Source organism: Heterocephalus glaber, unplaced genomic scaffold (genome assembly GCF_053883595.1).
Source record: "Heterocephalus glaber isolate CG9 unplaced genomic scaffold, H.glaber_assembly_v1.0 deba00001606, whole genome shotgun sequence".
Classification (NCBI taxonomy): Eukaryota; Metazoa; Chordata; class Mammalia; order Rodentia; family Bathyergidae; genus Heterocephalus; species Heterocephalus glaber.
In genome coordinates this window covers 5782435-5798845 of record NW_028258377.1, presented here as the reverse complement: position 1 = coordinate 5798845, position 16411 = coordinate 5782435, and the positions used below count along the sequence as shown (strand labels likewise).

The 16411-nt window shown below is 36.3% G+C and overlaps 1 protein-coding gene across 2 annotated transcripts in view; it reads left to right on the top strand.

Moving 5' to 3' along the window:
- The first annotated feature begins 12794 nt into the window (after positions 1 to 12794).
- LOC147822901 (uncharacterized) overlaps positions 12795 to 16411 on the top strand; it is a 28661-nt gene continuing 25044 nt past the window's right edge. For both annotated transcript variants that reach the window (XM_087194688.1, XM_087194687.1), the window contains exon 1: positions 12795 to 13146. In XM_087194688.1, the coding sequence (XP_087050814.1) occupies positions 12909 to 13146 (238 nt within the window). In that variant the 5' untranslated portion in view covers positions 12795 to 12908. The remainder of the gene's footprint in view (positions 13147 to 16411) is intronic.

Sequence of the window (16411 nt, the reverse complement as noted above, 5' to 3'; positions counted from 1 at the left end):
AACCACTTCTTTGAGAAGTACTTATTCCTTAGGTGTTCCCCATGAAACAAATTTCTGTTTGTTTTCCTTTTGTGTATATATATATATATATACACATATATATACACATACATATATGTGTATATATATATGTATGTATATGTATATATATGCTTTTTTTTAAAACAAGAGTCCATTCCAGCTAAGAAACTTTGAGGACTGAAGAAAACATTTTTCTTCCCCTACTTCAAACCAGAAAACATGAATAAATCTCTCAATTTCTAATATGTAATGTTAATTGATAATAAGATTCTAAAACCTTAGAATTTTAGCCCTGGAAGGAATATTCAAGATCACAAATTCCTGTAGCAATTGAGGAATAGAAGATCTTTGTGCTCATTTTTAAGGAAAATTGATAAACTCAATTCTACTTGCAAAATAGATAAATCAGGAGGTTGATACTCATTTTACAAAATGGCTCAATGCCATATTCCTTTAAATGTACTTTCCATATGTTTTAAAATTATGGTTCTGGGGCCGGGGATTTAGCTCAGTGGTTCTGCCACCTGCCTTGCAAGCTCAAAGTCCTGAGTTCAATCCCCGGTACCGAAAAAAAAAAAAAAAGAATAAAATTATGGTTCTTCTTAAACTGGGCATGATGCCATGTACCTGTAATCTTAGCACTTGGGAGGCTGAGACAGGAGGATCTCTGAGGCCAGCCTGAACAACATAGCAAGACCCTGTGTCAAAATAAAAAACAAAATAAAATAAAATTATGATTCAGCTTATAAAAATTGAATTTACATATGACTTTTCAGAATTCATCTAAATTTCTGGAAATGTCCTCTTTGTACAAGGCTTTGTGCTCAGTACCACAAGGATAATAGAAATGAACCCCAGCTGTACTGTGAAGTAATATATGACCTTTCACAAAATGTCATTTATCCTTTAAATTGATACTTTCCTGTAAACACACAAAAGAGGTTGTAATAGTTTTCAGAAATCATCAGGGTCCAAAAACAAACAACAAAATCTGTTGACCATCCCTCTCACTTCTCTTACTGCTTTCCTTGTGTACCGGGCCATAAGCTTATACACAGCTGACTAAAACAAGTCAAGGGCTCCTATGTGCAAATTTTCAAGAAAACAAACCAACCCACACAAATGAACAAGACAGAAGAAAATATTCAGATTTTTCTAAATCCTTTATATTCAATTGGCTTCTTTTTTGACTTTCTATTAGATGGTGGGCATATGTCTTGATATTTTCATTAATTGATGATTGGGCCGGGGATTTAACTCAGTGGTTCTGCTTCCTGCCTTGCAAGTACAAGGACCCGAGTTCGATCCCTGGTACCAAAAAAACCCTGAAAAAACATTAATTGATGATTGGCTTATAGTTTTCAGGAAATAATATATTTCAGAGTTAAGTGAGACTCTATCATTTGTCTTCCTGAAAGGAGTATGTTAAGAAGATTTTACTAGGAAGGAGAATGTGAAAGCTTATCTAAATGCCATTCAGTACATTCTTTTGAAGGGTGCTGTATGGTCCTTGCATATAGACAGTCAGACTGTCAAAAGTCCTTGGAGAATTTGTAGAAACTAGTAGATCAATCATAGCATGGAGAATAACATTTAAAAACACAGTTTAATCCTTAAATTTATCAAAGCAAAGAATCTGTATGCAACCCAAGGTGCCTGTTTGTAAAGGATTGGTAGGGTAGAAGTGGTAAAAGTAAAATGTTACTTGTGCCTGTCGCACCCATAAAGCAATTAAGGTAGTGGAAAGATCCAGACACGTCCAATAGAAGTTTCATGGAGATGAAGTTCAAATGTGCAGAAATAACCAAAGTCTGTTTCTAAATAATAACAGAATATTTAAAATTTGTTTATGGTTCTCTTCTCTGCATTCCAAAACTGCCTCTTTGAGGCTCACAGAATCTGCAGTGGTAGCATTTCTCTTTTGGAGTGTGCATCCAAGATCAAGGTTTAGAGTAGTTAGAAAGAAAATCTGACTAGAAGAAAAACAAAACTCAATAATGAAAACAACTTATAAAAAAGAAAAGTCAAGGTGAATTTAGATTTCTAAAGATGTTATGATTCTGGCCAGAGGTAGTAGCACATTTTGCCAGTTGGCTTCATGCAATCTCAGATTGGACCCAGATGCACATGGAACAGATGTTAGAGTTTCTTCCTGGAATTATATGGCCACATTTTTTTCTCTTAGGATTTCCCAAAGTAATCATTTAAGAGATCGGAACTTATCCCTAGCCTCTCAAGTTCTCATGTTCTCATTCAGAAATGACAAAACCAAGGCTGTGTTCTCCTCTAATAGGGCTAAAGTGCATCGTGTTCCTGGCAGTCCCCGTGTCCTGATGTGTCCCTTGGTTAGTTCGCTATTTCTGGGAAGACCTGTTGCTGCTCATGTTTTAGCCTCACCCTTCCCCTCCCTCTCACCCATCCTTCCCTCTTCCTATCACTTAGACAACGCTTTACTCACCACACAGAGAACTTCCCTTGTATTTCACTAAAAAGGATCACTGCACAATTAACATTCATGGGCCTAGCCCATATCTAGATGCCTTGGGAAAACAAACTCTCAGTAGGCTTAAGGGAGATGTGATGAAACAAACTGACCATTTTAACATTTTGTAACCAAGAAGCACTTAGAGAAACCAAATGAAAAATGTAAAGATTGATGCTTTTAATAAGGAGACAGAAAAAACAAGAATAATCAAAGAACGAAGGAAGGAAGGAAGGAAGGAAGAAAGAAAGAGAGAAAGAGAAAGGAAGGAGGGAAGGAGGGAGGGAAGGAAGAAAAAGAAAGAAGGAAGGAAGGAAGGAAAGAAAGAAAGAAAAGAAAGGGAAGAAAGAAAGAAAAGAAAGGGAAGAAAGAAAGGGAAGAAGAAAAGTAAGAAGAATGTTGGCCTCACATATGGAAAGCATGAGGAGAGTTCCAGTTCTTTTAGAGTCAGCTCACAGCAGATAAATGCTCACATGCAAATATTCTCAGTAATTTGCACACTGGGGTAGGAGGGGAGCAGCAGGAGAGGTGAGCGGTCAGACCCAGCAACCCATGGTCATTTGTCTCACAGCAGAGCTCCTGGTCTGATAGCAACATTTCATTCAAGTTTAGTCATCTGAGCTGGTACTAAAATAATACCAAAAATAACAATGATAATGTATGAATCATATCATACTTATGTTTCAATTGCTTTCTATAAACTTTACTTTGACTGACTCAATCTTGTCTTAAAAATTTCAAAAGACAAGACATAGTCTTTGGCTTCTGTTTTCTTTCCCTGTGCCCAGGCCAGCTAAGCAGCTAGTAGTAGGTGCAGGAAACAGTGATGTATAAGTTACTCACAAAACTAAACACATCCCAAGTGCAAATCTCCTCCAACATTCTATTAAAGCAGGTGAATCATTTTTTTTCCTAGTACATGTTTGCAATACATAATGAATACATTCATTCTGGGGGAGTTGGTACATGTACACAACACATCTTAGTCTTTTTTATTTCCTCTTCTCTCCTCGCTCCCCTCTTCTTTAAGCTCTGGATCCCCTTCTGATCTGCAAAAAGTCTACCTCCTTGTTTCCTATCATCTTTTATTTTGCTCTTTACATTATATGTTTGGTTTCACATATAAGTGAAACCATGCAATATTTAAGTTTGTGTGTCTGATTTGCTTCACTTAATATTATGATCTCAAGGTCTATCAATTTTCCTACAAATGTCTCAAATTTATCCTTCATTGTGACAGAGTAGTACTCCATTGTGTATAAATAGCACATTTTCTTTATACATTCACCTGTGGGTGTACATATAGGCCACTTCCAAGATTTAGCTTTTATGAGTTATGTTACTCTAAATATGGGTATACATGTGTTATTATAATATGATGTCTTCGAGTCTTTCAGAAAGATACCAAAAGAATAGCGGGTCAAATGGAATTTCTATTTTTATTTTTGAGGAATCTCCATAGTGACTGTACTACTTTATCCTTCCAACAATAACATAGGAGAGATCCCTTTTCCCCCATGATCGCAACAGCCTGATGTGTCATTGACTTTGTGATGATAGCTATTCTTTCTGGAGTAAGAAGGAATTTCAATTTTAATTTGCAGTTCTCTAATAGCTAGAGATGTTGAATGCTTTTTCATGTATTTATTGGCCATTGTGCTTGTAGCTGTTCACTGCCAGCCTAGTCTGTTGTTTCTCCTGGTGGCTGCCAACCCTCCGCAGTCTTACAGTGTGTCAGCAGAGATGGGCTTCTCTCACTGGGAGCTGGGCCAGCTTCCCAGGCTGTTTCATTTTTTCCTCTGCATTGTGCTCCGTTTTTCCAGCTTCTCTGTAGTTTCTAGTTTTCCTGTCTCATCCCTCCCAATACCAGAAGAACTACTTTTTTTCTCATCAATTTGATGTTTTCCAGGTATCTTCATTGCAGGTCCCAGAAAGGCTGTGTTTTCCTGCTGGTGTCTACTGCATCATTTTTAACCTCTGGACATTTTTTTCATGTACTCATTGACCATTTTCAGATCTTCTTCTAAGAAGTGTCTCTGCCTTTCAGTTACCAGCCCTTTTTAAAATTGGGTCTATTATTTTTTGGCAGTCTATTTTTTTTTAAGTGCTTTGTTAGGTGTAGCTGGCAAAAAAATTTTTTTCTGTAGGTTGTCTCTTCATTCTGTTTGTTTGCTTTGCTGTTCAGAAGCTTTTAAATTTGATACATTACCATTTGATATAATAGCCCTGCTGGCTCTGGGGATTATTTCTTGTACATTTGGCAGTCTGTTTAGAAAGTCTTTGCCTATGCCTATGTGTTCAAAAGTTTTACCTAATTTATCTCCTAACAGAATCGGTGTTGTGGTTTTAATATCTAAATCTTTGACTCATTTTTGTTTTGTTTGTTGGAGATATGAACCTAGATTCAATTTTCTGCATGTGGACAGCCAGTTTACTCAACATCATTTACTAAAGAAGATACCTTTTCTGAAGCATATGTTTTTGGTCCATTTGCCAAAGATTACTTGGCTGAATGTGCCTGGGATTATTTCTGCATCACCTATTCTGTCCCATTGATTGGCACGTCAGTTTTTGTACCAGTGCCATGCTGTTTTTATCACTAAAGCTTTGTAATGTAACTGGAAATTTGGGATTGTGACGATTTCTGCTTTGTTTTTGTTGCTCAGGATTGCTGTTACTATGCTGGGTCTCTTCTGGTTCTATATGAATTTTAGGATTGTTTTCTCTAGTTATGTGAGGAATGCTGTTGGTGCTTTCATTGGGATTGTGTTAATTCAGTTTTGAAATTATGCCCATTTTGACAATATTGCTTCTGCGTATCAAAAATAGGGGATGTCTTTCTACATTCTGATGTCCTCTCCAATCTTTTTTCAGGTGCTATACTTTTTGTTATAGAGGTCTTTCACTTCCTTTAAGTTAATTCCTAAGTATTTAAATTTTTTGATGCTATTGAGTGGGATTCTCTCATTTCTTTCATAGTGGATTCATTGTTGATATACAAGAATGCTATTTATTTTTGTGTATTTATTTTATTTTTAAAAATTAATTTTAAGTTGCATTTTTAATATACATAATTCATCAGAGGGAATTTATACATAATAGATCTTGATTCTTTTCTTTCCTTTCAATCTTTCTTCTGCTCCTTATTTACAAAAGCTTTGGTTCCATTTTTTCCCTTCTATTCTCTTTTTTTCCTTTTCCTTTCCTTCCCTTTCCCTAACCCTCTCCCTTGTTCCCCTTCACATTTGAATATTTTCTTCCTACTTCCCAGTATCTATCCTCTATTTGCGTCTTTATTTACCCTTTTGATTTCTAATGCAATGTAATTTTTAAACATGTTTGTCCAATGTATTGCATTTAAAAGTATAGTCTCAAAGTGCATCCAAGTTTACTCTTCTTTATGGCAGAGTAGTACTCCACTGTATAAAAAATCTCATATTCTTTATCCATTTAGCTATTGATGAGCACTTGGGCTGTTTCCAAGATTTACATATTACAAACTGTGCTGCTATAAACATGGGTGTGCATATATTGCTGTAGTATGATGATTTTAATTTTTTCAGGAAGATACAAAAGGGAGAATAGCTGGGTCAAATGGAACATCTAGTTTTAGTTTTTTGAGGAATTTCCACAGTGGTTGCACCAGTCAACACTCCCACCAGCAGTGGAAAAGGGTTCTTTTTTCCCTACAGCCCTTCCAGCATTTGTTATTGGTTGATAGCACCCATTGTCTCTAGAGTGAGATAAAATTTCACCATTGTTTTAATTTGCATCTCTAGAATGACCAGTGATGTTGAACATTTTTTTCATGCATTTATTTTCTGTTTCTACTTCTTCATCTGAGAAGTATCTATTCATTTCAGATGCCTATTTTTGTATTGGGTCTGTAAATCCAAAAATGGGGGGGAGTCTGAATTTTTTGAATTCTTTATATATTCTATATATTAGTCCTTTGTCTAAGGAACAGTGAATAAAATTTTTTTCCCACTTTGTGGGTTGTCTCTTCACCCTGTTGGTGGTTTCTTTTGCTATAGAAATGCTTTTTAATATGGTATGATTCCAGTTGTTGATTCTTTCTAATATTTCCTGGGTAATTGTGGTTTTGTTCATAAAGTCTTTGCCTACACGTATGTCTTCAAGAGTTCTACCTATTCTATCTTCCAGCAGATTTAGTGTTTCTGTTTTAGTATTTAGATCTTTGATTCATTTAAATTTTAGTTTAGTGAATGGTGAGAAATTTGGGTCTAAGTTTAATCTTCAGCATGTAGAAAGCCAGTTTTGCCAGCACTATATATTAAAGAGACTATCTTTCTTCCAGTAAAGGTGTTTGGCTCCTTTGTCAAAGATAAGGTGGCTGAATGTGTTTGAGGTTTCTGCATCTTCTATTCTGTTCTATTCAATCTTGGATTTGGTTTTTTTTTTTTCCAATACCATGCTTATTTTTAAAATCACAGTAACTTTATAGTATAATTTCAAGTCAGGGATTGTGATGTCCCTTGCTTTGCCTTTGTTGCCAAGAATTGCTTTTGCTATTCTAGGTCTCTTCTGATTCCAAACGAATTTTAGGATTGTTTTCTCCAGTTTTATGAGATATGCTATTGTATTTTGATTGGCATTGCATTAAATCTGTATAACAGTTTTGGAAGTATAGCCATTTTCCCTATGTTTTTCTGGCTATCCAAGAACAAGGGATATCTTTCCATTTTCTGATATACTCTTTAATTTCCTTTTTTCAGAGTACCGCAATTTACAACATAAAGATCTTTTGCTTCCTTTGTTACATTGATTCCTAAGTATTTCATTTTTCTTGATGTTACTGTGTAAGATACTGTTTCTCTGATTTCTCTCTCAGTTTCTTATTTTTGTAAAGGAACAAGATTGATTTTTGAGTGTTGACTTGGTATCACACTTATTGATTTTGATTATTAAATCTTGAAGTATTTTGGTGAAGTTTTTGGGATCTTCCAGGTAGAGTGTCATGTCATCAGAAAATAATGATAATGTAACTTCTTCCTTTCCTATCCTTATTCCTTTTATTTCTTTCTCTTGTCTAATTGCTCTGGCTATTTCTTCCACAACTATATTCAATAGGAGTCATGATAGTGGCCATCCTTCTTCTGTTCCTGGTTTTAAATTAAAAATTTTCAGTTTTCGATCATTTAGTGTGATATTGACTGTTGTTTTGTCCTAGATGGTTTTCATCAGATTGATATAAAGACCTTCTATTCCAATTTTCTGTAGGGCTTTTATCATGAATGGGTGTTTGACTTTGTCAAATGCTTTTCCTGTGGCTACTGAGATGATCATGGAGCTTTTATTCTTGGTTCTTTTAATATGGCATATTACATTTATTGATTTGTATTTGTTGAACCATCCCTGCATCCCTGGGTTGAATCCTACTTGGTCATGGTGTCTAGTCTTCATGATGATTTGCTACATTCTGTTTGCCAGTATTTTATTGAGGATTTTTCCATCTACGTTCATTAAGGATATTGGGCTATAGTTCTCTTTTATCATTGGATCTTTCTCTGGTTTTGGTACCAGGGAAATGCTTGCTTCTAGGAATGAGTTTGGGAGTATTGCTTTCCCTTTTCATTTCACTAAAGAGTTTGAGGAATAGTGCCATTAGATCTTCTCTAAAATTATTGTGGCTTTCAGAAGTGAATCCGTCAGGACTTGGGCCTTTTTTATTGGTAGATTTTAAATTACTTCTTCAATTTTATTGACAGATAATGGGTTATTTAGAATTTTTATATCTTCTTGATTCAGCTTTGGTAATTCATATGTATCAAGGAATCTGTCCATTTCTTCTTCATATTCTATCTTATTAGAGTATGGATTCTCAGAATAGGTATTGATGATCTTCTGGATTTCTGCAGGATCCATTGTGATTTCTCTCTTCTCATTCCTAATTACATGGATTTGAGTCTTTTCTTTCTTTTTTTATATGGTTGGCTAAGGATTTGTCTATTGTATTTAATCTTTCAAAGAACAAACTCTTCAATTCATTGATTCTTGGTATTGTTTTCTTAGTCTCAGTTGCATTAATTTCTGCTCTGACCTTTATAATTTCCTTCCTTGTATGCCTTGTATGCTTTTTGGGTTTAACTTGCTCTTCTTTATCTAGAAGGTTGAGATTCAACATTAGGTTGTTTATTTGAGCTTGCTGTTTTTCTCATGTGAAAATTCACTACTATAAGTTTTCCTCATAGGACTCCTTTCATTGCACCCCATAAGTTCCAGTATGTTGCATTGGCATTATCATTTAATTGTACAAAATAAATAATTTCTTCTTAATTTCATCTGCACCCAATTGGTTGTTCAGGGGTGTGTTAATTTCCATGGGTTTATGCTATTCTTGTGGTTTCTTTTCCCAATGATTTCCAATTTCATTGCACTATGATCTGATAATATCCATGGGATAATTTCAATTCCTTTGCATCTACTTAAGTATGTTCCATGAGCTAGTATTTGATCTATTTTGGAGAACATCCCATATGCAACTAAAAAAATATGTATTCTGATGTTATGGGATGGAACACTTTGTAGACATCTATTAAGTCTATTTGTTCCAAAATTTGATTCAGCTCTGAGATTTCTTTGTTGATTTTTTTTTGTTTAGTTGATCTGTCTATTTGTGACAGTGGGGTACTGAAGTCCCCTATTAAAAATTGAATTAGTGCTTACTTGATTTTTCATGTTTGTTAATATTTGTTTTATATAGCTGGGTGTGCTGGTATTTGGTACACATATATTTATGATTGCTCTCTTTTCTTTTTGGATTATTCCCTTAACAAGTATGTAGTGGCCTTCTTTGTCTCTCTTAATCAGTCTTGGCTTGAAATCCACCTTGTCTTCAAATAGAATAGCTACTCCTGCTTTTTTCCAGGTTCCTGTCACATAAATCATTGTTTTCCATCATTTGACTTTGAGTCTATGAATTTCTTTTTGAGTTAAATGTGTTTCCTGTTTGTAGCATATTTTTCAATCTTGTTTCTTGGCCCATTCTTCTTGGTCCAGTCTGTTTCTTTTAATTATTTATTTGGGATTTTTAATTCTTTTTATGAGTACATTCATAGGTATACACATCCCATTTAGAACTGCTTTCATTGTGTTCAATAGGTTTTAGCATAATGCTTCCATTGTAATTTGATTCTAGAAACATTTTATTTACTCCTTAATTTCTTCTGTGATCCATTGATTATTCAGTAATGTATTCAGTTATATATTGTTTAATCTCCATGTGTTTCTGTAATTCCTGTGGTTTCTTTCACTGTTGATTTTTAGCTTCATTACACTATGATCTGATAATATGCAGGAAATTATTTCAATTCTTTTGTATTTATGTAGGATGCTTTATGGGTTAAGATAAATCTATTTTGGAAAAAGTTCCATTTGTTGCTGAGGAAAACGTGTATTCTGTTGTTGGATGAATCACTCTGTAGATATCTGTTAAGCTCATTTGTTCAATGGTATGATTTACATTGCTTCTTGGCCTTTTGGCTAAGATCAAGTGCAATGGTATGATTTAACTGTGATATTTCTTTGTTAACTTTTTGTATGGTTGACTTGTCTAATTGTGAGACTGGAGTGTTGAAGTTTCTTGATATGGTTGTGTTAGTGTATATTTGGTCTTTTATTTACAATAATTTTGTTTTATGAATTTAAGTGCCCCACCATTTGGTGCATACATATTAGTAATTGTTATCTCTTTCTGTAGAATTATTCTCTTTATCAATATGTAGTAACCATCTTTGTCTCTTCTGACCATTTTGGCTTAAAGTCTGGTGTGTCTGAAAATAAGATAGCTACTTCTGCATGCTTTCTAGCTCCAGTTGCATGAAGTATTGTTTTCTGTCCTTTCACCTTTAGTCTATGAACTTCTTTTTAGGTGAAGTGTGTCTCCTGTAGGCAATATATGATTGTATTTTAAAAATCCAATCTGCCAGTTATATATATACTGGCAGAATATATGCATTTTTTTTTTTTTTGTACCGGGGATCAAACTCGGGTCCTTGCGCTTGCACAGCAGGCGATGAAACAACTGAGCTAAATCCCCAGCCCTGCCAGTCTATATATTTTAAGTGGAGAGTTAAAAACATTGGTATTGAGAGTTATTTTTGTAAGGTGTTTACTCTGTCCTGTCCCTGCATTATTTTTGTAGTGCTGATTCCATGGTTTTTTCTTGTAACTATTCTCCCAGTTAGTGTATATATTCCTTTGGACTCTTTGGTGTTTACAGACTCAGTGTCTCGGTCAGGGATTCCTTTGTGTACTTTCCATGATGCTGGATTCGTCATCATGCATTTCATAAGGATTCCTTTGTCATGGAAAGTCTACTTCATCAATTTTGATGGCTAATTTTGCAGGATATAAAAGTCTAGGTGGACAGTTGTTTTCTTTCAAGGCTTGAAAATCTTTGCTCTGAGCTCTTCTGGACTTTAAGGTCTGTGCTTTGAAATCTATTGTAATTGAGATTGGCTTGCCTTTACAAGTAACTTGCTACATTTCTCTAAAAGCTTTTAGTATTCTCTCCTTTTGTTGAATTTATAGAATTTTGACTATGATGTGTCATGAAGAGATTGCTTTCTGGTTCATAGTTATTTGGGATTCTATATACCTCTTGTACTTGAATATTGATTTTCTCTAGATTTGGGGAGTTTTCTGCTGTGATTTCAATGAATAAATATTTTATTCCTTTTAAGGCATGTCCTAATTTTTTCTTTAATTTTTATAATTTTCATTTTTTTCGTCATCTGACACCTGTTGGGTCTAACTTGCATGATCTCTTGTCATTTTCAGAGTGTCATTAAGTGTATGGTCTGCTACATCCACCTGGTCTTCAATTTTGACACTTTGTCCTATTCATATTGGTTGAATTTGCTACCCATGCTTTCTATTAAATTTTTCATATCATGTATTTCTGCTTGCTTTCTTTTCATAATTTGTAATTCTTCACCACATTATTACTATCTTGTGCTGTCTAACTCAGTTTGTTTGTTTTTTCTTTAAGTTTGTCAAATATTTTATCAATAAAATCTTTCTTCTGTTTAATAAAATCTTCTTTAAGCTTGCTAAACATCTTATGAAATTGCTTATGTGTTTCTCCTTTGAGGTCTTCAAATATTTTGAGAATTTGGTTTTTGAGTTCTTTGTCTGTAACTTTCTCTACTGACTGTAAGATTACCTTTTGAGGACCTATGGAAATTTGGAGGCATCTTGTTGCCTTGATTTCTTACATTTCTATTGTTTTTGTGCTGCAGGCAGAAGAACAGTTAGAGTAGAGAAACTATCCTTAGTGTGTAAATCTTTTTTGTTAGAATCTGTTTCTCTACCATAGTGTTTTGATATGCTTTGATGCTTCTACCCCTCTTCAAACTATTCAACATATTTGAAGGTCTTCTTTTCTTCTGGGGGCTTGATCGCCAACATAGCATAGAGAGGAAAGAAAAAAACTGCAGTAATGTTGATTACACAAAGGCAAATCAGCTATTAGCATACAGAAAAAAACCAATTAACAAGAGCCATACCACCATTGGCAATAGCAAAACATCAGCAATAATAATAGAGTCAGAGACAAAACAGGATATTAACATATCATAAGAACCAAGAAAAGCCATAACTGTATCACCCTATTCAATAGAAAATAAGATCTGTAGACACAAAGACAAAGTAAATATTGACATATAGTCAATACCTTTAAATGTCACAACTATAACACCATTAACAATAGAAAAGAGTTCAGCAATAACAGCATTTACTTAATTATCTGAAAAATTAACAAACTTAATTTTAAAATTAATGGGTAGGAAGAAAAACTGAAAGAATTAAAACTTGAAAAAGAAAGGAAGATGAGTAAATATGAGACAAAAAATTCAAATAAAGAATAAAAAAGTTGACAGAATTAGGTAAAAGTAACAGAAAAAACAAATAAGAAAAAGAAAAGGAAAGAGGAAAATATACAAAGTTCAAAAGACAGGGAACAAGAAAAAGAAAGGAAAAAAAAGAAAGAAAACTGAGTCCAAATTTTTCCTTTGTGAGTTTGAGAGAGTCTTTTCTGAGAAAGTTTTGGAATACAGTTTTGGAATGCCCCAGGTATGGGGGAAAGATCATCGCAGGTAGGCTCTATTTTGTTTCCACATCTCTGTGTGTGTGTGTGTGTGTGTGTGTGTGTGTGTGTGTGTGTGTGTGTATATGCTGAGTCATGCCCCTCATTTCCTGCTGGGTGGATCAATCATTGGTGTGATTTCTGCCCTAGGGTTCAGTGTCCATGCTCCTCTGTGCACCCCAAGTTGCTGCAATCTCTATCTCTAACTAGCCTTGGACTTGTGAGGTGCCCTCTTTGCTTGAGAGGCCACTCTGTCCATACACCCTGGGGTGTGGTAACTGAGGGGTGTCCCCAGTCATGTTGGGAGGAAAGCAGACAGACCACAGAGTTCTGTACTGGACACAGTCTGTACAGTGCCTGACTCACAGCACTGGAGGATTGTCCATCCTTGTTCCCAGAGAGGGGCTAGGCCAGCCAAACCCCTCACTTCATACTCTGACAATGGATCGAAGGGGCCTGGAGCAAACTGCAATACCCCTGTCCGTGGACATCTCCATGTTCTGTGAGGAACCCGGTATGAACATGGATGTCACAGGTAAGTAATTTCAGTTCCTTATAGATACAAAAGTGGCTTACTCTGTTTTATTTATTTATTTATTTTTTCCGGTACCGGGCATTGAACTCGGGTTCTTGCACTTGTGAGTCAGGCAGCAGAACCACTGAGCTAAATCCCCGGCCCCTGGCTTACTCTGTTTTAATTTAAGCCATCACTAGGGTTGAGGTGAGCCCTAGTCAGAGCTATTTTACTCCTGCTCTGACATGTCAATTCAAGGTCAGATGTTCAACCATGAGTTTTTAATTGTCCCACAATGTCCTATATCCTTACTAGAAAGAGATTTACTAATAAAATTGGGGGACAGTTCTCCAATTCCAGGAAAGGACAAAGTGGATTTTTATGTGTTGGGAGTATGTCAGGTGTCCCTGCCATAATCAGCCAACAGGTGAATCCTGTTCATGGTATAATGGAATATGTGGGAGAGCAAATTAAGCAATGCCAATAGTTATAAAACTAAAAGATACTAGCTAGTTTTCCAACCAAAAATAATATCCAATCAAACAACAGTCCCATAAAAGCCTCCAATCTCTTATAGAGAGGTTTCTCAAACATGGCCTTCTACAGTTTTTCCAGTCCCCTTGCAATATTCCCATTCTCTTCAAGAGATTATCGGGTGGTATAAGACCTCTGTCTCATTCAGGAGACTGTAATCTCAATCCACCCTCTAGTGGATGATCCATATATACACTCCTCTCCCAAATTCCAAGAAACACAAATTGGCTCTCAGTCTTGGACCTCAGAGATGCTTTCTTTTCTATTCCCCTCCATCCAGATTCCCAGTTCCCAGTTTCCTGGCAGATGAGGTAATCAAACAGACCACTGAGTTCTGTACTGGACATAGTCTGTACTGTTCCTGACTCATGGCACTGGAGGATTGACTTTCCTTGCTCCCAGAGAGAATGGAATGAAAAAATCCCATTTCAAAGGAAAAACAACATAGTTGGGCAGTTCTCTCACAGCACTTAAGCCATAGTCCTCACCTTTTTGCTTTGGCACTAGAAAAGGACTTAAGAAACTTAGAGCTTAAACAGAGGACCATCCTCCAATATACAGATGATGTTCTAATCTGCAGCTCAGCTTGGAGGCTATCCAGTCATAACATAGTCCAAACTCAGTTTTCTACCTAAGAAGGTGTTGCATCAGGTAGAGATCTGGGAGGCTGGGGGTCCTCTCATGAAGAGACCCTCCACTTTTCTGGTTTGTCTTTCCACCTCAGCAAGAATGCAAGGGGTGAACTGAAGCTGACTCAGAAATGAAAGTCTCTACAGAACTGAATGAGAATCTCAGAAAACAAAAGTATAGTAAAGCAGGTGTTTTACTGATCATATTGCAAAAGCAAGGAGAACTTCCACACAGCAAGCAAGCTGTATGGCAGGGAGAAGCCCCAAGTGAGCTTCTCAGCATGGTCTCTGTCTTGTCCATACTTACAGGAGTAAGCTGGTTTTCTAAAAATGACTATTTTACTGATTGGTACAATCAGGGTCTTCACCTTTGTTTCTGAGAAAGGAACAAGGTTAGTTGGGGATTTCTTAATCATGAATAATATTTTTATAAGGATATAGTAGGGTACCCTTTCTCTAGTACATAGTACACAGTTAAGTATGTGATGTTTTTACAGTCATCAGCCATAGATAAGCATGTAATGATGTCGACCCCAGATGAGCATGCAATGATCCTACCATCATCATTCATCTAGACTTTGCCTGGGGTTTCTGGCTGTGTCCCTCTAGTCTGTCCCTACAAAAGGATTTAAAGTCTCAAAGAAAAAGGCCGATATCCTTTCAGAGAGTCAAATATTTATATATTCTTACACCCGAGGAGCAACAGCTGTGTAGGGACTGGATCCAAACTATCTGTGATCGTGGGCCTCCCACTACCAAACAATAGCTTCATTCCTTCCTGGGAAGAGCCAGTTTCTACTGAATTTAGATGCCCAAATTTAGATGAGGCTGTTGAAGATCGTCAGTGTGTGCACTCAAAAAGGACAAAAGTGACTGACAATGCCTATTAAAAAATAAAACATGCCTTCACTCAGTCTCCAACACTAGGAATACTTGACTTAAGAAAACCCTTCTTCCTCTACATATCAGAAAAGAGAGGAATTGCTTTAAGTGTCTTGACCCAAAATCTGGGACAGGAACCCGACCCAATATAATACTTTTCAAAAAAACTTAGAAGGAATGGCTACTGGATGGCTACCCTTTCTGTCAGCAATAGCAACTACAGCTATGCTAACTGAAGAAGCTATGTAACTAACTTTGGGACAAAAACTAGAAGCCTTGACTCCCCATTGGGTCAGGCTATTCTTGTCACAAAAGGTTGCTCGTAGTTGACAGGGGAACAGTTTACCAAGTGCTAGGCCATGCTTTTAGACAACCTTGAAGTTACCATAAAGACTTGCACTATTCTTAATCATGCCTCACTTATGCCTATAAGCTCAGAATTTACCCACGCTTGTGAATAGGTAATTTCCAAGACCTATGCAAGCAGGCAGGACACTAATGACTGGCTGGCCCCTCCAAGTACCTGAGGAGGTATTCACTGATTGAAGTAGCTTTGTACAAGAAAGACACTGAAAGGTCAGTTATGCAGTTGTTACTTCAGAACAGGTCACTGAGGCCAAACCCCTTTCCCCAGGGACCTTTGCTCAAAAAGCAGAGCTCATAACCCTTACTCAGGCATTTATATTAGGAAAAGATAAGAGGCTAAATATTTACATAGAGCCCAAAAATACCTTTCTGGTGCAACATGCCCATGCAGCCATCTGAAAAGAAAGGGTTTTGCTAACTAATAAACAATCATCTATGAAGCATAAGCAAGAAACTACAACTCCTGCGACAGTCTATTTTCTCAGGCAGGTTGCTGTAATTCATTGCAAGGGGCACCAAAGAGACATGTAAAGTCTCCATGGAAAGTCAATAGAATGATAGGCAAAAAGGAGAACCTTACAAGCACTCAATTCCCTAGCCTTAGTCCCAGTTTCTGAGGAACCATTAAAACCAGTCTATACCTCCCAGGAAAATAAATGGGCCTTAGGAAAAGGGGAAATTATAAGGGAGCTTTGCTGATATTTGGGAAATAAATTGGTCCTTTCTTAAGCTACAAAGTGGAAAACTATGAAAACTCTTTATGATTCTTTTCATATGGGAAGAGATGTTACATGGGAAATGATCACTCAAATTTTCATAGGATCAAGAATAGTGGCCACCACGTGACAGGTCTGCAAACTTGCCCACTCTGCCCC